This window comes from Populus alba, chromosome 5, assembly GCF_005239225.2.
Source record: "Populus alba chromosome 5, ASM523922v2, whole genome shotgun sequence".
Lineage (NCBI taxonomy): Eukaryota > Viridiplantae > Streptophyta > Magnoliopsida > Malpighiales > Salicaceae > Populus > Populus alba.
Genome location: NC_133288.1, coordinates 3635771 through 3660738, shown reverse-complemented (window position 1 = coordinate 3660738; position 24968 = coordinate 3635771). Strand labels below are relative to the sequence as shown.

At 36.0% G+C, this 24968-nt stretch overlaps 2 protein-coding genes across 2 annotated transcripts; one reads left to right on the top strand and one right to left on the bottom strand.

The window, feature by feature from the left end:
* Positions 1-1182: 1182 nt before the first annotated feature.
* On the bottom strand, positions 1183-2370 carry LOC118051361 (DNA damage-repair/toleration protein DRT102). The gene is given in 4 exon segments (XM_035061976.1): positions 1183-1471; positions 1473-1555; positions 1558-2322; positions 2325-2370. Coding segments are annotated over 4 exon segments (990 nt in total). The 5' UTR covers positions 2356-2370; the 3' UTR covers positions 1183-1360.
* Positions 2371-12020: 9650 nt separating this feature from the next.
* On the top strand, positions 12021-24162 carry LOC118051364 (uncharacterized). Its single transcript, XM_073409245.1, has 9 exons — positions 12021-13950; positions 16380-16555; positions 16632-16977; positions 17771-18347; positions 19257-19432; positions 20090-20183; positions 20615-20639; positions 20744-20811; positions 23059-24162. The coding sequence occupies exons 1-9, from the start codon at positions 12021-12023 to the stop codon at positions 23972-23974; spliced, it is 4308 nt and encodes a 1435-aa protein (XP_073265346.1). The 3' UTR covers positions 23975-24162.
* Positions 24163-24968: the final 806 nt, after the last annotated feature.

The window sequence follows — 24968 nt, the reverse complement described above, 5'->3', positions numbered from 1 at the left end:
GACCAACATGACATGAATCCCCCGTTAGAGGTCTAGGTGAAACGCAGAAATGCGGGCAGTAATGCCCGGAATGAGGATGACATACAAAAGTCCAGGAGAAAGAGCCAAAGGCAACTAGGAGTCTGCTACAGAGAATAACCATACGATGCCGGCTGCTTTTGTCCGTGGGAAGGGTTTTTTCCATAAATTCCCTAGTTTTTGACGTAGATGAACTTGGTAATTGCAGTAAAAGAAAGCTCTAGAGTCCTCGCTTGGACAAACATGTCTTTTAGAGCATGTTCAGTGATGTGTTTGCAAGTGCTTTTGCAAAATGATTTTGGGAATGGATGCATGCTTTTCGATGGAGAAAGTACCGCGGTGCAGTAGCTGTGGTACTCTAGCCTCCACAATACCAAAAATACATGACTATGATTGGAAATTATAAGATCCTTCCTGCTCCCCCACAGAAAAGAAAAATACTTTTGACTACGATGTGAAAATGGACGACCTTTGGAGAGACAATAAATGGAGGCTATATGTCAGTGCTCCCATGTCATTTGCCGATTCGGATCTAGATCATTGTTCCAGATCTGACAACAGTTTCTACAAGCAATCTGTCGTTTAACTAAGAGATTTTTTCCCCTTGAATAACTCTATGCACATGGATGACAGAAGCCACAATACATTATTGTATGGAATCCTTGAATTAGCTAGTAAACAACAAGCAAAATGGAAAGAAACAAACCTTGGATGACATTTCCTAGCTTGCGTACAGCACAACGTCGAACATTGCGATTGACAGTAATCAAGGGAATATGTTCATGAGAAAGATGCCTAAACTCAGATTACTAGAAAAGATTCATTTTCCTGCAGAGTCCACATGTTTTATACAATGTTGAAATGACATCTGGTTTCATTCTTTTGCCCCCAGTTTCTATGCTAGAACAAGGAAGCTAGCCATTGAAGCAGAGATTCTCTTAATGAAAATCTGTAACCAATTCACCATTATGCATGTATTATCCACCATTTCTGCCTAATCAAGCATGGAATCTGTTGCCTGCTCTTTAAAGGTGTGAAACAGCAGCATTGACAAGCATCAAATTTGCATAAAACAGTATCCAACCACATGGATCAAGTAATCAAGTAAACATCAAATTTGTCGGGAATCACAATAGCTAGAAATCAACATCAAAAGAGTAAAAAGCATCAAGTAAACCACATGGATTAATCAAAACAAAAGCTTGATTCATCATTTTATTGGCTCTTTAACACACAGCCACACATAAAAAAATAACAGGGCAAAAGATCATTAACCAACATGACATACCAAAGGCACAAAGACATTATTAAGCTCAAGCCAGTTCAAATCACACATGTTATCTTACTTAACCAACTCAAACCCATCCTCTGCTTCCTTCTCAATTTCACTCTTAGCAACCTCCATCTCTTCATCAAAGAAAATGTCCCATTTCCCTTCCCACTTGATAAAAAAACTCAGTATCCTCAAAATACTTCACTCTATGCACATCTCCGGCCGGTGTGAACAAATAATCGCCAACAACCAGATCATATTTGCTTTCTTACTCAAATTCCACACCCTTTTACTCCCTTTTAACACCACCAAATCATGCCCAAAGGTATGATGATGTGCAGGCTCTACACTCCCTGCTTTGAAACTTACTATAGCTGATGTCGGGCTCTCTCTGACTATCTTCATTGCCCCGCCAGGAATAATCTCGATGGGGTCTAATTTTCTGTTTTTCACCAGGCAGCAGAGTGCGCACGCGCTTGTGTTTATACTTCCCTCCTCTTGTTGTTTAGTATCAGAAAGTTTTGCACCAATTACAGGCATCTCTCTGAGCGAATTGTCCAAGAAGGATTCTATTTCTTCCCCCCATGGAGCAGAGTTCGAGGCGGGACAAGGAGACTTAAAAGGGGTTTTAAGCCAAGTGTCGAGGATTTCTATGGCGGAGTCCGGGGATGTTGCCATGCCGGAGACGGCAAGGACGTTGGAGTTGTTGATGGATCGGGAGTTGGCGGCGTCTGCAGTGGAAAGGCAGGTTGCAGCGAAGACGCCAGGGAATTTGTTGGCAAAGATGGAGACACCGACACCAGTGCCGCACGCTACAAGGCCGCGGATTTCTGGGGTTGGGGATGATGGGGCAGTGGACGCAGCGGAGACGAGGCGGCCCACTTCGGCGGCGATGGAGTAGTAGGAGGAAGTGCCGAGGTCTTCTACTTCTATGTTGAGGGAACGGAGGTGGGAGACCAGTGTGTCTTTGAGGGAGCAGCCGAAAGAGTCTGCTCCAGCTATTATCTTGAGAGGGAGGGAGGGGGGTTGTACGTGGCGGTGGAAGAGACGGTGGTTTCGGCCATTTGTGGCGGTGGACGAGACAGGACAGCGAACTTGGAGAGCGAGTGGAAGTGGGTACTGACTGGGGAGCGTCTCTATTAGACGAGGATCATTCTAAACGATATTAAATAATTAATAAAAAAAAGAAAAGGGACGTCATTAGGACCAGATTCATGGAGATAGATTAATTATTAACAGTTTCACATTTAATTGAATATGAAAGCTACGCATTTTTAGACAGTTTTATAAAAAAAGATTTAATTTATGTTGAAATGTATGCTAATTTAAGAATATTGTTAATTTTTAAAAATAATTCGAGTATTTTTACAAGATTAGCTAAGAGTTATTTAATATTTATAATTAATTTTTATTTTAAATTTTTTAATTAATTTTTTTTATTAATATGGATGTTGGATCTAATTTGAATATACCTTGATTATTCTCGTAGGTTTTAAAATTAACGATTTATATAAGTTTTAATAATTTTAAGATTTGTAAGACTTAAAATAATAATTTTTTTAAAAAAATTTAAAACCCCATTAATTAAACTATATTTCTTAGTTTTATTTTTTATTTTTTAGTTTATATAAAAGATGGAGTTTTAATCCTTGTCCAAATATTCTTTCTTTTAAATTGTTTATTTTTTTTAGGTGGTCATATTGAAGAAGAATGCGACTGAAAGTCAAGTGTATAGAGTCTTGGGCTTCAAATAAAAAGTAAAACGGTCCGTTGCCCTTCCGTTCATAAACGGTTGAGGCAAAGCTGAAGGCAAGACACCCAGAACTGAGGAACAGTCATAGAGACAGCATCTTCTTAACCTAACAATGACGGTGCTCATGCGGAAAAGCGCTTTTAGAGCTTCTGCTTCTGCTTTTCAGCTTCCACAACAACAAATGGAAAATGGGTATCTCTTCTTTTCTTCCTGATTTCCCTTGTTTCTTATTCTTCAATCATCACCGCTTTCTTACTTCTACTTCTACAAAGAAACCTTCCTTGCCTAAAAAAAATGATGGGTTTTGTTAGTAATAATAGCAATAACGCTTGTATTGATGATGCCTTGGCTTCATTCTATCGCATGGCCCGCCTCAATCCCAGGCCTTCTGTTGTGGAGTTTGGCAAATTCTTAGGCTCCTTTGCCAAAAAAAAACAGTATTCCACTGTTGTCTCTTTGTGCAATCAAATGGATTTGTTTGGAGTCACCCACAATGTTTATTCTCTAAATATATTGATTAACTGCCTTTGTCGCTTGAACCATGTGGATTCTTCTGTCTCTGTCTTGGGCAAGATGTTCAAACTTGGTATTCATCCCGATGCTATCACATTCAATGCACTCATTAATGGGCTCTGCAATGAGGGAAGGATTAAAGGAGCAGTAGAGTTGTTTAATGAGATGGTGAAGAGAGGGCATGAGCCCAATGTAATTAGCTATAATACTATAATCAATGGCTTGTTCAAATCTGGCAACGTAAATATGGCTGTTCACGTGTTCAAGAAGATGGAACAAAACGGGTGCAAGCCAAATGTGGTGACATATAATACAATCATAGACAACCTTTGCAAAAATAGGCTAGTAAATAAGGCCATGGAATTCTTATCTGAAATGCTGGATCGGGGCATTCCACCAAATGTTGTTACTTACAACTCCATAGTCCACGGTTTTTGCAATTCAGGACAGCTGAATGAAGCTACTAGATTGTTCAGTGAAATGGTTGGGAGGGATGTTATGCCAGATGCAGTGACCTTCACTATTTTGGTTGATGGGCTGTGCAAAGAAGGAATGGTTTCAGAAGCTCGGTGTGTCTTTGAAACAATGACTGAAAAAGGTGTAGAGCCACATATTTACACTTACAATGCTTTGATGGATGGGTACTGTTTACAGCGCCAAATGAATGAGGCCAAGAAGGTGTTTGAAATCATGATTCGCGAAGGTTGTGCACCTGATGTACATAGTTACAACATCTTGATCAATGGATATTGCCAGAGTAGAATGATGGACGAGGCAAAATCACTCCTTGCTGAAATGTCTGAAAAAGAATTGGCTCCTGATACTGTCACTTACAGCACTCTTATGCAAGGCCTGTCCCAAGTAGGGAGGCCTCAGGAAGCTCTAAATCTTTTCAAGGAGATGTGTTCTAATGGCCTGCTTCCAAATTTGGTGACTTACTCGATTTTGCTAGATGGCTTCTGGAAACATGGACATTTGGACGAGGCATTAAAACTGCTCAAGTCAATGCAAGAGAAGAAATTAGAACCTGATATCGTCTTGTATACCATTCTTATTGAAGGTATGTTCATCGCTGGGAAGCTTGAAGTTGCAAAGGAATATTTTCCAAGCTTTTTGTCGATGGAATACGGCCTACTGTACATACATACAGTGTCATGATCAAGGGACTTCTTAAAGAAGGGCTGTCAGATGAAGCATACAGATTATTTAGAAAAATGGAAGATGATGGCTTCATGCAAGACAGTTGCTCTTATAATGTTATCATTCAAGGGTTTCTTCAAATTCGGGACTCATCAAGTGCTATACGACTTATTGATGAAATGGTTGGTAAAGGATTCTCAGCGGATTCAACTACATTTCAGATGTTATTGGATCTGGAATCTGATGATGAAATCATAAGCCGGTTTATGCGTGGAAAAGCTCTCGAGGTAGAAAAATGAAGTGCCTAGATATACAGAAAGAGATGCTGTTGCCAAACCAGAGAGTGTGCTGTGAGTGAAGTTTGGAGCTGTAGCCATGCAATGGATGTTCTTCTGGGCAACTTTAATCCTTGTGTGGCAAATTCCAAAAGGAATTGTTGCAAAATTAACAGTAGCTAGTTCTATCTCTTCCATCCATTTTCCTTGGTAGTATATTATTTTTATATTATAACTATACCAATTCACATTATATTAGAATTAGAATTAGAATTATATTATAATTAAAAGAGCCGGGCATTTCACTTACCCCAGCTATGCCATAACTCCCCTCACGGTCCACTGTTGATTGTACAGTTCATTTTAAACAATATCAATTATATTTTGCCACCGAACTTTTAATCTTTACAATTTCATCCTTGAAAGTTAGGATATCACTGGGCTGGCTTTCCTTCTTTCTTTCTTTCAATTTGCCTAAACTCGCAGTTGCCCAATTTTGTGGAATATTAGATGATGAATTATGCTTCGATTTTGTGAAATCAAAATTTAATTAGGATTGTAAATAGATATTGAAAGAACAAGAAAAACAAACAAAAAAAAATGAACCATTATGATTTTGGCGTGGAAGACTTTAGTTCAGCCCTTAAAATTTTAACTTTTCTATAGTTCATATCGTTTTGGAAATTTATTTTTCGATACAAAACTTCACTTTCACCTTGTTTCAGTCTCTATAATATTATTTAGTTATTGTTTTGGACAGAAAAGACGGGACAATGAAGACAAAAATACAGACATAAATGAGTTTGGTTAAAAAGATAAAAAAACAAATATAAAAAATAAATGTATCTGGAGATAATTTTGAATTGAATTTCTTAATTTCAAAATAGAAAATACAAAGAGGATATATCTTTAAAGATAATATTTTTTATTTTTTATTTCAAAAATATCTCGGTAAACAAACTCTCAATTTTAAAATTATACAACTAAAACATATAAAAATAAAAATAATTATTATTATATTTTTAAAACCCAACTCAAGGAATGATCCTAGTTAAAGCCAAAGTTACTGGTCAAGATCTAGGTCACGAGTCGGGTTAACTAACCCGAGTTAATGTAAAAATAAATATAGTTATTATCATAATTTTCAAATTCAATTTGAGGGTTGGCCTGGAACAATGTCCAAGTTATATGTCAGTGGGTCAACCCGAGTTGATTTGGATCAACATAAAAATAAAAATAATTTTTATCACAATTTTAAAATTCGATATAGGCATAAAAAAAAGTTAGAAAATTAATGTAGTATCGAATAATATTAATAGTAGATTGAGAAGTTAAAATTTTAAATTTAGAATCATCCATTCATGAGCAAGAAAAGGAACTTTAAGTCAATGACTAATGTAATTTTGAAAATTTTAATAACTCAATAAAGATCATAATATTTAAATAAGATCATGATGATCTACAAGCCACTCAATTGCTTAAAAAAATCTGATTCCTCCCTTCAGAATTTTCTCAATGCTTCAATTATCTCGAACAACTTTCAAACTTAATAGATTATGTTCATAATAGCCCGTGCTGCACTAGTCATCTCTTTGAACTCAGAAGAATTCCGAAGACAAATGTGGAACATTAACAAGAATCAAGGAACTTCAGAGCGAAGCTGGCTTCTCGAACAATTAACATCTCGGAACTTCAGATCCGGGAAACCGGCAGTGATCAACTAACTTTTGTATCAATGCAACTGCAGGGTATTGGAAAACGTATGTACGAGCGCAATCCATCATCAGAAACTTCATTTCTCCATGGGGAACCAAGGATGGGTGTGGTTTTTTATTCTTCCCTTCCCCCCTCTCCAAAGACGAGCACGAAACCAAGAAGTTCAATCTGCTGATCAAGAGCTGTTTACCCTGCATTGCCACCAATCCTATTATTAGATTTCATAATTTACAAGCAGATATTCTGCCAATGGAAAGTTTAATTGTATCATTGTGTTTAACCAACACACTCCCTCTATCCATGTTGTTCAATGAACACTATTTATAGAGTCCTGGGCTTCAAATAAAAAGAAAAACGGTCCATTGCCCATTGGGTTCCTTTCATAAATGGTTCAGCCGAAGCTGGACTCAAGACACCCAGAGTTGAGGAAGAGTCACGGGGTTGAGTGGAAAAAACCTCCATCTTCGGCTTCGGAGGTGGAGAGGAACAGTTAGACAGATCAACTAGCTTTTTTTTCAATGAAAAACATACATATTTTTTTCTTTTAGAAGGTGTGGTGTGTATTTAAAAAAATTACACCTTTAAAAAAAAACCCACCGCACCTCTCACACAATATGATGGTGTTCATGCGGAAAAGCGCTTTTAGAGCTTCTGCTTCTCAGCTTCAACAACGACAAATGGAAATGGGTATCTTTCCTTTTCTTCCTGATTTCCCTTGTTTCTTATTCTTCAGTCATCACCACTTTCTTACTTCTACTTCTACAAAGAAACCTTCTTTGCCTCAAAAAAATGGTGGGTTTGTTAGTAATAATAGCAATAACGTTTGTATTGATGATGCCTTGGCTTCATTCTATCGCATGGCCCGCATCAATCCCAGGCCTTCTGTTATGGAATTTGGCAAATTCTTAGGGTCCTTTGCCAAACAGAAACAGTACTGTACTGTTGTCTCTCTGTGCAATCAAATGGATTTGTTCGGTGTTTCCCACACTGTTTATTCTCTCACTATATTGATTAACTGCCTTTGTCGCTCGAAGCATGTTGATTTTGCTGTCTCTGTCTTGGGTAAAATGTTCAAACTGGGTATTCAACCTAATGTTATCACATTCAATACACTACTCAATGGGCTCTGCATGGAGGGAAAGATTAAAGAGGCAGTAGGATTGTTTAATGAGATGGTAAAGAGAGGGCACGAGCCCGATGTAATTAGCTATAATACCATAATCAATGGTTTGTTCAAATCTGGCAACACAAATATGGCTGTTCAAGTGTTCAAGAAGATGGAACAAAATGGGTGCAAGCCAGATATGGTGACATATAATACAATCATAGAAAACCTTTGCAAAGATAGGCTAGTAAATGACGCCATGGAATTCTTATCTGAAATGCTGGATCGGGGCATTCCACCAAATGTTTTTACTTACAACTTTATAATCCATGGTTTTTGCAATTTAGGACAACTGAATGAAGCTACTAGATTGTTCAAAGAAATGGTTGGTAGGGATGTTATGCCAAATACAGTGACCTTCAATATTTTGGTTGATGGGCTCTGCAAAGAAGGAATGGTTTCAGAAGCTCAGCGTGTCTTTGAAACAATGGCTGAAAAAAATGTAGAGCCAAACATTTACACTTACAATGCTTTGATGGATGGGTACTGTTTACAGCGCCAAATGAATGAGGCCAAGAAGGTGTTTGAAATCATGGTTCGCAAGGGTTGTGTACCTGTTGTGCATAGTTACAACATCTTGATCAATGGATATTGCAAAAGTAGAGGGATGGATGAGGCAAAATCACTCCTTGCTGAAATGTATCGTAAAGCATTGAATCCTGATACTGTCACCTACAGCACTCTTATGCAAGGTCTGTGCCAATTAGGAAGACCCAAGGAAGCTCTCAATCTTTTCAAGGAGATGTGTTCTTCTGGCCTGCTTCCAGATACGATGACTTACTCGATTTTGCTAGATGGCTTCTGCAAACATGGATATCTGGATGAGGCATTAAAACTGCTCAAGTCAATGCAAGAGAAGAAATTAGAACCTGATATCGTCCTTTGTACTATTCTTATTGAAGGCATGTTTATCGCCGGGAAGCTTGAAGTTGCGAAGGAACTATTTTCCAAGCTTTTTGCGGATGGAATACGGCCTACTATACGGACATACACTGTCATGATCAAGGGACTGCTGAAAGAAGGGCTGTCAGATGAAGCATACGATTTATTTAGAAAAATGGAAGATGATGGCTTCTTGCCGGACAGTTGCTCATATAATGTTATCATTCAAGGATTTCTTCAAAATCAGGACTCGTCAACTGCTATACGACTTATTGATGAAATGGTTGGTAAAAGATTCTCGGCGGATTCGTCTACAGTTCAGATGTTACTGGATTTGGAATCTCATGATGAAATCATAAGCCAGTTTATGCGTGGAAGCTCTCAAGGTAGAAAAATGAAGTGACATTTTCCTATCAAGTGACGTTGTAGGCTGATGAGCCTCTTGTGAGTTCTAACGATACTCTGTTCTTTAACTTCAATGAATGATCTGTAACATCTAGGGTGAGTTCCTGGGATCTGTTTTTGGCACTGGATCTCACCTTGCATTGTGTATTGACTTCAATATTATTTTTATATTATAACTATACCTACCATAAAGAGATTAAGATAAAAGTATAAAAATAAATTTGTATTTGAGTTTATATATTTTAAAAATAGAAGATAGAAAGGGGAAATTTGTTTCATCAAAAATATTTATTATTCTTTATTTTTAAAATATCTTTGTAAAAAAACTTTCAATTTCAAAATTATACAACTAAAATAGGTAAAGAAAAAATAATAATTATTATAGTTTTAAAACTCAACTCGAGGGATGATTCTAGTCAAAGCCGGGGTCAATGGTGGAGGTCTTGGTCACGAGTCGGGCTAACTTGAGTTGATATAAAAATAAAAATAATTATTATTATAATTTTAAAACCTGATTTGAAGGTTAATTATGAGCAAGATCCTAGTCACGTGTCAGTTGATCAAGTGGAGTTGATCTGGATCAACATAAAAATAAAAATGATTGTTAGTATAACCTTAAAATTTGATACAGGGGTCAACTTAGGATAAAATTCGGATCACAAATCATGAAGGTCAACTAGATCAATGTAAAGATAAAAAATTATTATTATTATTATAGTTTTAAAAGTAAACTCAGGATTGACTAGGGTAAGGCCCAAGTCATGGGTTGGATCATAGGTTGACCCAGGTAAATGTATGAATAAAAAATAATTATTATCATAGTCTTAAAACTTAACTCAAGACTAAGTTCAGGTCATAGGTCGGGAGGGTCAATTCGGTTGACCCAATTTTTTTTAAAAAGGAATCAAAGCAACCTTGTTTTGATAAAAAAAAAAAAAAATCAAAAAATTCAACGAGTCTTTTTACCCATCTTCTATCCTAGGTTGACATGAATTTTTTATCAAGTTAGGTCAAGTCAATCGTTTTTAGGAAGGTTTAGGTCACGGGTTAAAAGGCTCAACCTGATTAACCTAATGTTTTTTTTTTTTTTTAAATAATCAAAGCAACTTTGTTTCGACCAAATTTTTTTTCCAAAAAATTCGATGGGTTTTTAACCCGTGTTCTATCCTGAGTTGACATGAGTTATTGATTGGGTTAGGTCGAGTCATTTTTTCATCTATTTCTTCTTAAACTCAAACAGTCCAGACCTCAGGTTGACTTGGTTTTTGGGTAAACCCGTCAAAGTAGTCATAGTTTTGTAAGTAGCGTTATTATAATATTATTAATCTCAACACCCAATATAAACTGAAATAGAAAAAAATTAATATCTAATTATTTTTTAAAATATGTAAGTTTGACAATAATACAAATTAAGAATAAAATATATATTTTTTCATATTTTATTGTATATTTCCCACCATAACCAAACATGAATAGATACAATCACTTTGTCTTGTACATCACTGTCAAACACAATACTATCTATTTTTTTTTTCATGTCTTGTTTCATATGTTTTTTATCCCAAAAAAGTAACAAAATGCTACCCGTATGTTGAGAAAGTCAATCAAAAATTTTAAATAGAGAGAAAATACTCAAATTACCATATTCCAACTACAAAAATAGGTTTATTTTCTTAAAAAGGGTTAAATGAAGATGGTTTTTTCTATAACCATGTGGGGAAAAAGTTGATCAAGGTTCATTAATTTTTTTATTCATTTAATTGTTGTTATAGAGTGATTAGAGGGTGTTTTAGGATTAGAAACAAGTTTATTACATTTCATGTGGGATTGTTTTAAATGTTTTCATGTGAAAACGAGAAAAAAAAATAAGTTTTTAGAATTCAAATACTTGAATGCTAATTTTTTTTTTTATCATAAGAGATTATCAAAAAACTATTTAGTAGTCAACAATAATCTATCATAACAGATGACTTCTTGTATACAGTAAAATAAACTAGAGCAAATAATATTATATTTACTTCAAAAATAAGATAAAAACAATAAATTACCAAGCACGCGGAGGTAGGTTTTTTAATGAAAGGCTAAGATCATCATTGTCTAATTTTTTTTTCTTTCATACTATTTTTTATATTTAAATATTAATTAATGTCCAATTTATATGTTTGTTTTAGTTTTATAATGCTTAAAAGAGATAGATATAATTTGAATTAATTCATTACTAGAATATCCTTATACACTTTGTGTGTAACATATAAAAACTTGGTAATGTAATGTTAGATGGTGAAATTGCAATTTAAAAAAATTCAATAATCAAAATAAAAAAAATTAACATTGTTCATATAAAAACATTACATGCACGATAAAATTTACTATACTCAGGCAGCAACTATTGTCTATTTATTAATTACTTTCTCGAATCTACTTTAAAGAAATAAAAAAAATGCAAGTATGAGAGATAAATCATGAGTGAAAACAATATTTTATTGCTTTTGGTGGATTATATATTTTATTTTTATTATATCCATCTCTTTTTATCAAAATAAACCACAAAAAAATATCACAAATTACTAAAACCACAACATAAATTTTTTTATATATTTTTAGAGTCAATTTGTTTTGTGTTTTAAAATTATTTTAAAAAAATTAAATTATTTTTATTTTTTAAAATTAATTGTTTTTGATAATTTTATATTGTTTTAATATTTTATTGATAAAAAAATAAATTTTAAAAATAAAAAAATATTATTTTAATACATTTTTAAATAAAAAAATAATTTAAAAAATAACCTAAGTTAAAAAAATATAATTATATATATGTATATATTAATAACAATTAAAGGACTCCAAAATTCTTTGGCAACATGTTTTGCTTAAGGGGAAATGATAGAAAGTCAAAGCAACAAGTATAGCTTGAGAAAGAGACACAGAATAGATTGGAAAAGCTTTCCATCTTCGGCTTCGAAGGAGGTGAGGAACAAACAGTCAGAGATACCGCAGCTTTTTAACCTAACAATAATGATGTTCACGCGGAAAAACGCTTTTAGAGCGACTGCTTCAGATTTTCGGAATGTTCAACAACATATGGAAATTGGTATCTTTCCTTCTTTCTTATTCTTCAATCATCACCACATCTCCACTTCTGCTTGTACTAAGAAACCTTCTTTGCCTCACAAAAATGGCGGGTTTGTTAGTAATAGCAGCACTAACATTAGTATTGATGATGCTTTGGCTTCATTCTATCGCATGGTCCGCGTGAATCCCAGGCCATCTGTTGTGGAATTTGGCAAATTCATAGGGTCCTTCGCTAAAAAGAAACAGTATTCAACTGTTGTCTCTTTGTGCAATCATATGGATTTGTTTGGAGTGACCCACAATGTTTATTCTCTAAGTGCATTGATTAACTGCCTTTGTCGCTTGAACCATGTTGATTTTGCTGTCTCTATCTTGGGGAAGATGGTCAAACTGGGTATTCAACCTAATGTTATCACATTCAATACACTACTCAATGGGGTCTGTATGGAGGGAAAGATTAAAGAGGCAGAAGAGTTGTTTAATGAGATGGTACGGCAAGGGCATGAGCCCGATGTAATTAGCTATAATACTATAATCAATGGTTTGTGCAAAACTGGCAACACCAGTATGGCTGTTCACGTGTTCAAGAAGATGGAACAACATGGGTGTAAACCAGATGTGGTGACATATAGTACAATCATAGACAGCCTTTGCAAAGATGGGCTAGTTAATGATGCCCTGAAATTCTTATCCGAAATGGTGGAGAGGGGCATTCCATCAAATGTTGTTACTTACAGCTCCATAGTCCATGGTTTTTGCAATTTAGGACAACTGAATGAAGCTACTAGATTGTTCAAAGAAATGGTTGGTAGGGATGTTATGCCAAATACAGTGACCTTCACTATTTTGGTTGATGGGCTGTGCAAAGAAGGAATGGTTTCAGAAGCTCAGCGTGTCTTTGAAACAATGACAGAAAAGGGTGTAGAGCCAAATATTTACACTTACAATGCTTTGATGGATGGGTATTGTTTACAGCGCCAAATGAATGAGGCCAAGAAGGTGTTTGAAATCATGATTCGTGAAGGTTGTGCACCTGATGTACATAGTTACAACATCTTGATCAATGGATATTGCAAAAGTAGAGGGATGGATGAGGCAAAATCACTCCTTGCTGAAATGTATCGTAAAGCATTGAATCCTGATACTGTCACCTACAGCACTCTTATGCAAGGTCTGTGCCAATTAGGAAGACCCAAGGAAGCTCTCAATCTTTTCAAGGAGATGTGTTCTTCTGGTCTGCTTCCAGATAAGATGACTTACTCGATTTTGCTAGATGGCTTCTGCAAACATGGATATCTGGATGAGGCATTAAAACTGCTCAAGTCAATGCAAGAGAAGAAATTAGAACCTGATATCGTCCTTTGTACTATTCTTATTGAAGGCATGTTTATCGCCGGGAAGCTTGAAGTTGCGAAGGAACTATTTTCCAAGCTTTTTGCGGATGGAATACGACCTACTATACGGACATACACTGTCATGATCAAGGGACTGCTGAAAGAGGGGCTGTCAGATGAAGCATACGATTTATTTAGAAAAATGGAAGATGATGGCTTCTTGCCAGACAGTTGCTCATATAATGTTATCATTCAAGGATTTCTTCAAAATCAGGACTCATCAACTGCTATACGACTTATTGATGAAATGGTTGGCAAGAGATTCTCGGCGGATTCATCTACATTTCAGATGCTACTGGATCTGGAATCTCATGATAAAATCATAAGTCGATTTATGCGTGGAAGCTATCGATAGAAAAATGAAGTGACATTTCCCTATCAAGTGACGTTGTAGGCTGCTTAACCACTTGTGAGTTATCGCAATACTCAGTTCCTTAACTCTATTGAATTGTCTGTATCATCTAGGGTGACTTCTAGGGATCTGTTTTTGGCACTAGAGCTCACCTTGCATTGTGTATTGACTTGAATCCGTGTATAAAGTACAGATTCTACAGTAACCAGTCTTGTTTTCCTTTATTTGATGAATTTTGTAACTTGAAATAAGCATTTCAAGTTTTGAATTTGCACCTAACATTGTGACCTCTACTAATCCTAGCAAAGGAATGATTCAAAAAAGTGAACTCGAGGGTTCTCTTCATCTTGTTCTTTTATCCAAGTTACAGCAGGTTTTCTTGGAGCTGATCTGAATGTGCTGGTTAGTAGAGTCTCATCTGTAGAGAGAACTGGTTAGTATAGTCTCATCTATCCCGAGAATCTACAATTTGAGAACACATGCGGAAATGGTGGAGGATACCTCGGTTGCCATCATCATGAAAATCTACAGTTTTAACGATTTTCTTGAAAAGAGGGACTCTACAGAAGCAGTAACACAAGCTTAGGTTGTTTTATGCATTTGAAGTGGTCATTTGCATGGTACTCGAATTGTTTGATTCAGGTTTTGATTTCCAGAGTCTGCAGACTGGTTGTTTTAAGTGGATGGCTGCTTGTCTTTATGGTATACACTCGCAAAAAGTCCTGCGTGCTGCTTCTCATTTCTCAGTCTCAATTAATACAAGGAGGCCTGTCTCTCCACCCATCGTGTAACAAGGCTTGCTCAACTCCTTTAAGCTTTGCTGGTGTTCTATTCTTCTTGGCTAAATGAAGTGTTTGGACAATATTGACCAGGTACATTATTCCTTTGCTCGATCAGGATTAAACTGCAATTCTGCAGAAAATGAGGTGAGGAGATTTAAGAAGGATTCTTGCCATTAGAACATCTTGTCGTTCCTTTGATTAATGCCAAAATTAAAACTGCATATTCGCATAGAGTTTCAGCTTTAAAGCAGTTGGCATTATTTGAGCCAATCCCTGATGTATTTGACAGGGAGCAGCACTATTCTAGGCATCATATAGCTATATCGCCATCCCAGCTTATTATATAAACAGAGCATACTTTGGGAAATGTGGAGTGATGATTGAGGACTGACTGGATAAAACTATTTTCCCTTGATTTTAAAGTTTGTTTCATAACTTCAGCTCTACATAGAATGTCATGTTCTTTTGTCGATTTCCCAAACCCAACATACTACTTTGAAACGTGTCTGTAAATTTCATGTTCTTTCTGAGGTGTTTCAGTGTTTACTTTTAAGGAAATTCTGTTAGCTGAGGGTTTTGGAGCAAGAACAGAGTAAAGTTGTTTCTTTTTTTTCTTCAAATCCAAAGACTAGAAGAATATTGATCTCCCGTTCTTAGGATTTTAAGGGCTTTTGGGCATTTTATTTTCTGATTAGGCTAGCCCTGCTCCATGGGTTTGGAACTTCTTGTTTCTTACAAAATATTTCCCAGTCACACATTCCACGGCAGCATTTTTTCAAGTAATTGAGATTGCAGTGCAAATTACTTTCTAAAATAGTTTTTTATATAAAAATAATTTTTTTTCAGGTTTTTTTTTTAATTTTAAATATCAATTTATTAAAACTATTAAAAAACAATAAAAATAAATTAATTAATATTTTCTCAAGCTAAAAATATTTTAAAAAAACACAGCATTGATTCATAGATATGCATTTTCACAGTTTGCTATAGAATGTTTCTGTACTTGAAGCAATTGGACAGATAGTTACCCCAAGCTTTGAGAGGCCGGTGTTTGGATTTGAGAAAATGTCTGGAAATCTAAACCTACGAGTAAAATTCATATAAATCACTGAGACTTGAACCCGGGCATCTCCGGCGAGAACCGAGTATCCTAACAAGCTAGATTACAGCTTTGACCATGGTTTTGTACTCATAAATACATATTTCTTATTATGTTTAATTTTGATACTTTAAGATGTAGCACGACAAAAGTACCTCATGTTTTTTTTAATTCTTACGAATCAAGCATATGGTCATTAGAGGATATAGTTGTTAAACTCAACTTGTTCTAACCAGGTTACAAGTTCAGATAGAAAAAATTATCAATATAGTAAAACTTGATTAATCCAAATCGATTTTTTATGATTTAGTTTATCTGGTCAAATATGATTAAAACTCGATTGAATCATAGCTATAAAAATTATTAAAAAATAATAATATTATTTTAATAAAAATAAATCATGCGAGTTAACTTAGTAGGTAAATGACTTTTTTTGGCCCTCTGTTTCTCTGCCAGAGCAAGGAAGCAGAGATTCTTTTAATGAAAATCTGTAGAAGGATGGATGAGGCAAAATCACTCCTTGCTGAATGTCACATAAAGCATTGACTCCTGATACTGTCACTTACATCACTCTTATGCAAGGCCTGTGCCAAGTAGGGAGACCTCAGGAAGCTCTAAATCTTTTCAAGGAGATGTGTTCTACTGGCCTGCTTCCAAATTTGGTGACCTTCTCGATTTTGCTAGATGGCTTCTGGAAACATGGACATTTGGATGAGGCATTAAAACTGCTCCAGTCAATGCAAGAGAAGAAATTAGAACCTGATATCGTCTTGTATACCATTCTTATTGAAGCTTGAAGTTGCAAAGGAACTATTTTCGAAGCTTTTTGTCGATGGAATACGACCTACTGTACATACATACAGTGTCATGATCAAGGGACTTCTTAAAGAAGGGCTGTCAGATGAAGCATACAGATTATTTAGAAAAATGGAAGATGATGGCTTCATGCCGGACAGTTGCTCTTATAATGTTATGATTCAAGGGTTTCTTCAAATTCGGGACTCATCAACTGCTGTACGACTTATTGATGAAATGGTTGGTAAAGGATTCTCAGCGGATTCAACTACATTTCAGATGTTACTGGATCTGGAATCCCCCGATGAAATCATAAGCCGGTTTATGCGTGGAAGCTCTCGAGGTAGAAAAATGAAGTGACATTTTCCTATCAAGTGACATTGCAGGCTGCTGTACCTCTTGTGAGTTATCACAATACAAAGATCTTTAACTTTAATGCATGCAATAACCAGTCTTGTTTTCCATTATTTGATGAATTTTCTAATCTTAAAATAAGTATTCCAAGTTTTGAATTTGCACCTAACATTGTGACCTCAACTAATCCTAACATTGGAATGATTCAAAAAAGTAACGAAAGCAAGAGCCAAACCCTGATACGAGATGCCTGTTTGTTTCTGGTATTGATCATGTTATACTGTTTCTCAAGCATGATCGTGGGAATGCTTATCTAGCACCTAACCTACCTCATCATACATCATGTGTTAATAGCAAGGCATTGCAAATAAGGCGGGGCCAATTAAGACTTAGCAGGAGGTGCAATAAGGAAAAAAATTACTATTATTATTATTATAGTTTCAAAAATCAACTCATTATCAAGCAGGGTGAAGTCCAAGTCATAGGTCAAATGGTTATCATGGATCGATTCGAGTTACTATATAAATAAAAATAATTATTATCATAGTTTTAAAACTTAACTCAAGTCAAGGTTCAGGTTACGGGTTGAAAAGATTAACTCAGTTAACCCAATATTTTTTTTTAAATAATCAAAGTAACCTTGTTCCGATCAAAAATAATTTTTAAAAAATTCAACGAGTTTTTGACCTATATTATATCTCGGTTGACCTGAGTTTTTGATCAGGTTAGGTCGAGTCAATCTTTTGATTTTTTTTATGCTAAAAAAATTGGGTGTGAAACAGCAGAGAAGAAACTAGAACCTGATATCATCCTTTGTACTATTCTTATTGAAGGCATGTTTATCGCCGGGAAGCTTGAAGTTGCGAAGGAACTATTTTCCAAGCTTTTTGCGGATGGAATACGGCCTACTATACGGACATACAATGTCATGATCAAGGGACTGCTGAAAGAAGGGCTGTCAGATGAAGCATACGATTTATTTAGAAAAATGGAAGATGATGGCTTCTTGCCGGACAGTTGGTCATATAATATTATAATCAATGGTTTGCTCAAATCTGGCAACAGAAATATGGCTGTTCAAGTGTTCAAGAAGATGGAACAAAATGGGTGCAAGCCAGATGTGGTGACATACAATACAATCATAGACAGCCTTTGCAAAGATAGGCTAGTTAATGATGCCATGGAATTGTTATCTGAAATGCTGGATCGGGCCATTCCACCAAATGTTTTTACTTACAACTCTATAGTCCATGGTTTTTGCAATTTAGGACAACTGAATGAAGCTACTAGATTGTTCAAAGAAATGGTTGGTAGGGATGTTATGCCAGATACAGTGACCTTCAATATTTTGGTTGATGGGTGATGGAAATGAATTAAACTTAAACAATACAGTTTACGTAAAGAAAAAGGAAACAAATTTAAGATGGCAGAGTTGAGTAGAAAGATCAATATATTTCATTAACTTCAAATGCCTATATATAGGCTTACATAGAACTTGAAATGCATTAGAACTCTCAACAAACTTGAGAGATTATTGGAATTGAAATCCTAGACTAAGCAGAATGTTTCTGCTGCAAATCCTGAAGGAGATAAACTGTTACAGAATTCAAATATGAAAAACTGATCTTAATTCTATCTTTCTAAAGGCAAAATCTCATAATTCTAACACTCCTCCTTGAGACTTGCCTTAGACAAACCAAGTTTCATCCTTAGAAATTCCAGTCTTGATCTAGGAAGAGCTTTAGTCATTATATCAGCAAGTTGAACATCTGTTGGACAGTAGTGTAGCTTTATAAGCTTGTTCTTCTCAGCTTCTCTTATAGAATGAAACTTCACATTGATGTGCTTGGTTCTGCCATGTTGAACCGGATTTAGAGCAATAGCAATGGCAGATTTATTGTCACAATGAAGCTCAGTTTGTGAGCTTTGTTCTTGACCCAAATCAGCAAGCAATTTGTTCAACCAAATTGCTTGATTTGCAGCAGCTGCCATGGAGATATACTCTGCTTCAGCTGTTGATTGTGCCACCACCTCTTGCTTCTTTGCATTCCAACAGATTGCACCTGAACCAATATTAAAAACATATCCAGAGGTGCTCTTCATGTCATCTACACTCCCTGCCCAGTCACTGTCTGCATAACCAATCAGATTTACTCCTCCTGTCTTCAAATACCAGATGCCAAGATCAGTTGTTCCTCTGATGTACTTCAACACTCTTTTAGCAATTCCCATGTGAATGTTGCTAGGTGAGTTCATAAACCTTGACAGCAAACCAGCTGGAAACATTAAGTCAGGTCTAGTTGCTGTCAAGTATAGCAAACTGCCCACTAGGCTTCTAAATCCAGAGGGATCTTCAAGTTTCTCACCATCATTCTTTGAAACTTTCTCATTTTGTGCTAAAGGAGTTGCTATTTCTTTGCATGACTCAAGCTTGAACTTCTTGAGTAAATCAACAGCATACTTCCTTTGTGAAACAAAAATACCCGAACTACATTGATGTATTTCCATTCCAAGAAAGTAGTTCATAATGCCAAGATCAGACATTTCAAAAACATCTTGCATTTCAGTTTTGAACTCTTCCAGCAACTTTGCATTGCTTCCAGTAACTAGCATGTCATCTACATAGAGTGATATCACCAGCTGCAAACCATCTTCATCTTGTTTCAGATATAGGGTAGCTTCATTTTCACTTCTTTTGAATCCTAGTTGAATCAAATGAGTATCAATCCTGCTGTACCAAGCCCTTGGTGCTTGTTTCAAACCATAAAGAGCTTTGTGTAGTTTGTAAACTTTGTGTTCATCACCAGCAACAACAAAGCCTTCTGGTTGCTGAACATAAATTTCCTCAAGTAGTATACCATTTAGAAAAGCAGACTTCACATCTAAATGATAAACTTTCCATCCTTTTTGTCCCGCAAGAGCAAGTAGGAGTCTTATAGTGTCATGCCTAGCTACTGGTGCAAAAGTATCTCCATAATCCACTCCAGCAACTTGAGCAAAACCTTTAACAACCAATCTAGCCTTGTGTTTGAAGATTGAACCATCTGGATTGAATTTGGTTCTGAAAACCCACTTCACTCCAATTGCCTTTTTATCTCCAGGAATTTCAGTCAATCTCCAAGTCCCATTTCTTTCAATGGAATCAATTTCTGATTTCATTGCTTCAATCCAAGCTGGATCTCCTGCAGCTTCAGAGTAATTTGTAGGCTCAGCATGTACAAGGTTACATCTTTCATACACATCAGACAGTTGTCTAACCTTAAGTACTGTTGTATCTGAAGTTGCTTCAATGGCTTGTTGATCTTCATCATCAATACTTTGTACTGGTGATTCAAGGGCAGCTGTGATAGTCTGTTGAACTTCTTTTAAGTCCCAATTCCAGCAGGCATTTTCATCAAATTGCACATCTCTACTGACCTGAATTTTGGCTGAATTCAGATTGAAAACTCTATAACCTTTTGATTCTGTTGCATATCCCACAAGAATCCCTTTTTCTGCTCTAGCATCCAGTTTTCCTCTTTTGGCAGATGGAACATGAAAATAGCACAATGATCCAAACACTTTTAAATGTTTGGCAGTAGGCCGGACTCCAGACCATGCCTCCAATGGTGTTTTGTTTTGAACAGACTTGGTTGGAAGTCTATTAAGCAGGTATACTGAAGTATTTACTGCTTCAGCCCATAGAAACCTTGGCAACTTCTTTTCAAACAATATACATCTGGACATCTCCATCACTGTTCTATTCTTCCTTTCAGAAACTCCATTCTGCTGTGGAGAGTAAGGAGTCGTCAGCTGGTGCACAATTCCAGCTTCTGAACAAAAGGCATTAAACTCCTTCGAAATATACTCTCCACCATTATCAGTTCTCAACACTTTGATCTTCTGACCACTTTGAGTTTCAGCCATGCTTTTGAAGTTTTTGAACATAGATAAAGCTTGTGACTTGTTTTCCAGAAAATAAACCCAAGTCATTCTGCTATAGTCATCAATGAATAATATAAAATACACATTATTATTCAAAGAAGCTGTGCTCATAGGTCCACATATGTCTGAGTGAACCAGCTCCAGCATGTGTGTTGCCCTTTTGGATATACCTTTAGGAAATGGTTGTCGATGCTGCTTTCCCAGTTCACAACTTCCACATGTATGAGCAGTAACATGTATTGCAGACATGTTTTCTACCATTCCAGTATCATACAGCAACTTTAATGAATTAAGATTGTAATGACCGAATCTTTTGTGCCAAAGAATGCTTTCATCAATCTTTGCACTAAACACATGTCCATTAACAGCATCAAGCTTCAAATAGAAGCTATTACCATCCATCTTGATTTTTGCTATCTCTGAATTATGTGTATCAGTGATAAAACAAAATTTCTCTTTAAAAGAGACTTCATAACCATTCTTAAGCATTTGTGCAACACTAAGGAGATTCTGATCTAGTTCAGGAATGTAAAGAACATTTGTGATGGTTTTAATACCTCTATTTGTGCTGACTGCAATAGTTCCTTTCCCCTTAGCTTGCACAATATCTCCATTTCCCAGCTTAATCTTCGGTTGAACTGATCTGTCAATAGAGGAGAAAATTGACAGAAATTTGGACATGTGACTTGTGCAGCCACTGTCTATAAGCCATGTATTCTGTTCAGAGGTATTGCTAGCTTGTGTTGCAACAAAACAAATGCTCCTCCTCATCTTTGCTTTCTTCAGAAACATTTGCTTGTTGTTGTATTTGTTGCTGAGGTTGCTTCTTCTTGATTCTGCAATATTTCTCACTGTGACCGAGATTATTACAGAATAAACATTGAAGAGAAGCTTTCCCCTTAAACCAGCAATCTTTCTCAGTATGGTTAGTTCTTCTGCAATAAGAACATGGTGAGAAAGTCTGTCTTTTTGAAGGTATACTTGATTTCCTTTTAGCATACTTGACAGGTTTGTTTCTTGGTAGATTACCAACACTCCTTTCCCTGTTGTTTGCTTGGAAAGCCCCTTCAACTGCCTCATCATCTCTCATATGAACTCTTTGCTCCTGAATATGAAGTTTGCTAATTAACTCAGCAATAGTCAGACTTTGCAGATCGCAAGATTCTTCTATTGCTGAGATTTTAGCTTCAAACTTTTGAGGAACAGACATCATAAGTTTTTCTACTACCTTATGATCTTCAAATGTGTTTCCAAGAAGCCTCATTTGATTTACAACATCCATTAATATGCCAGAATAATCTTTGACAGATTCATTGTCTTTCATCTTCATCAACTCAAATTCCCTCTTAAATGCAAGAAGTTTAACTGCTTTGACTCTGCTGCTGCCTTCAAATTCAACTTGAAGCTTATCCCATACCTGTTTTGGTGTTTCCAGATTCATAATTTTTGTGAAAATATGATCTGCAAGACCAGAATGAAGACAGGTAATGGCTTTGTCCTTCTTGAGTTTTTCTTCTTCATGTGCTTTCATTTGAGCAATTGTAGGATTTGCATTCAATGGTGGAGGATCAGAATCGGTTGCCACAACATTCCATAAGCCATGAGATCTTAGATAAAATCTCATTTTGACAGCCCAAATATGATAGAGTTCTCCACTAAAAATTGGAATTGCAGATACAATATTGTTTGAAGAAGACATTGACAAAAAACAGAAAGAAAATAACTCTCAAGTGTTTCGCTCACCCTCTCTGTGTTTGCCTCACCTTCTCTTATTGTTATCACTCAAAAGAAAGAAAAATTTGTTTGCCCCACAGCCCGTAGGATCTATTTGCTCTGATACCACTGATGGAAATGAATTAAACTTAAACAATACAGTTTACGTAAAGAAAAAGGAAACAAATTTAAGATGGCAGAGTTGAGTAGAAAGATCAATATATTTCATTAACTTCAAATGCCTATATATAGGCTTACATAGAACTTGAAATGCATTAGAACTCTCAACAAACTTGAGAGATTATTGGAATTGAAATCCTAGACTAAGCAGAATGTTTCTGCTGCAAATCCTGAAGGAGATAAACTGTTACAGAATTCAAATATGAAAAACTGATCTTAATTCTATCTTTCTAAAGGCAAAATCTCATAATTCTAACAATGGGCTGTGCAAAGAAGGAATGGTTTCAGAAGCTCGGCGTGTCTTTGAAACAATGACTGAAAAAGGTGTAGAGCCAGATATTTACACTTACACTGCTTTGATGGATGGGTACTGTTTACAGCGCCAAATGAATGAGGCCAAGAAGGTGTTTGAAATCATGATTCGTGAAGGTTGTGCACCTGATGTACAGAGTTACAACATCTTGATCAATGGATTTTGCAAATGTAGAAGGATGGATGAGGCAAAATCACTCCTTGCTGAAATGTCTCATAAAGCATTGAATCCTGATACTGTCACATACAACACTCTTATGCAAGGTCTGTGCCGACTTGGGAGACCTAAGGAAGCTCACAATCTTTTCAAGGAGATGTGTTCTTCTGGTCTGCTTCCAAATTTGGTGACTTACTCGATTTTGCTAGATGGCTTCTGCAAACATGGATATTTGGATGAGGCATTAAAACTGCTCAAGTCAATGCAAGAGAAGAAACTAGAACCTGATGTCGTCCTTTGTACTATTCTTATTGAAGGCATGTTTATCGCCGGGAAGCTTGAAGTTGCGAAGGAACTATTTTCCAAGCTTTTTGCGGATGGAATGCGACCTCCTATACGGACATACAATGCCATGATCAAGGGACTGCTGAAAGAAGGGCTGTCAGATGAAGCATACGATTTATTTAGAAAAATGGAAGATGATGGCTTCTTGCCGGACAGTTGCTCATATAATGCTATCATTCAAGGATTTCTTCAAAATCAGGACTCGTCAACTGCTATACGACTTATTGATGAAATGGTAGGTAAAAGATTCTCGGCGGATTTGTCTACATTTCAGATGTTACTGGATTTGGAATCTCATGATGAAATCATAAGCCAATTTATGCGTGGAAGCTCTCAAGGTAGAAAAATAAAGTGACATTTTCCTATCAAGTGACGTTGTAGGCTATTGAGCCTCTTGTGAGTTATAACGATATTCTGTTCTTTAAATTTAATGAATGATCTGTAACATCTAGGGTGACTTCCTGGGATCTGTTTTTGGAACTGGATGTAAACTTGCGTTGTGTATTGACTTGAATTTATGTTTATAAAGTACAAAGTATACACTAACCAGTCATGTTTTCCTTTATGCGATGAATTTTTGAACTTGAAATGGGTATTTCCAGTTTTGAATATGCAGCTAACATCGTGACCTCTAGTAATCCTAACAAAGGAATGATTCAAAAAAGTGAACTCGAGGGTTCTCTTAACCTGGTTCTTTTATCCAAGTTACAGCAGGTTTTCTTGGAGCTGATCTGAATGTGCTGTTGCCAAGGCTGGCAGTCTTTCTGTTGAGAGAACTGGTTAGCAGAGTCTCATCTATCCCGAGAATCTACATTTTCAGAACACGTGCAGAACTGGTGAAGGATAACCCAGTTGCCATTATCATGTTAATCTACAGTCTAACAGTTTTCTAGAAAAGAGGACTCTACAGAAGCATAGAATTATAATAGGTTGATAAAAAAAATATTTTACAATTAAACCAAACCCATATGAAGTCCGAGCTTGAGTCGGGCTAGTGCATGTATAGATTTAAACTCAAAATTCACAGAACCTCTTTCATTTAAAATTTAACTTCTCAACGTTTCATTTTATAAACATCATTGATTTTGTTTTGTTTTTTTGCAAATAGAATAAAATATGTTTTAGAGATTTTGAGTTTTACCATACAGTTTGTGCTCTACTATTTGTCCAATAACGAATTTGGAGTTAATGGCATGTTTTGCCCTTGTATTCTTGCTTTTCTTGGTATTTTGCCACTGTACAAAATCTAAGTAGAAATAACTTGGTTGTTTTAGAGTAGGAGGAATGGAGTCTTTTATGAGGAGAAATGAAAGGACGTGCAAGAGGGACAGAGTCTAATCTTGTGGATC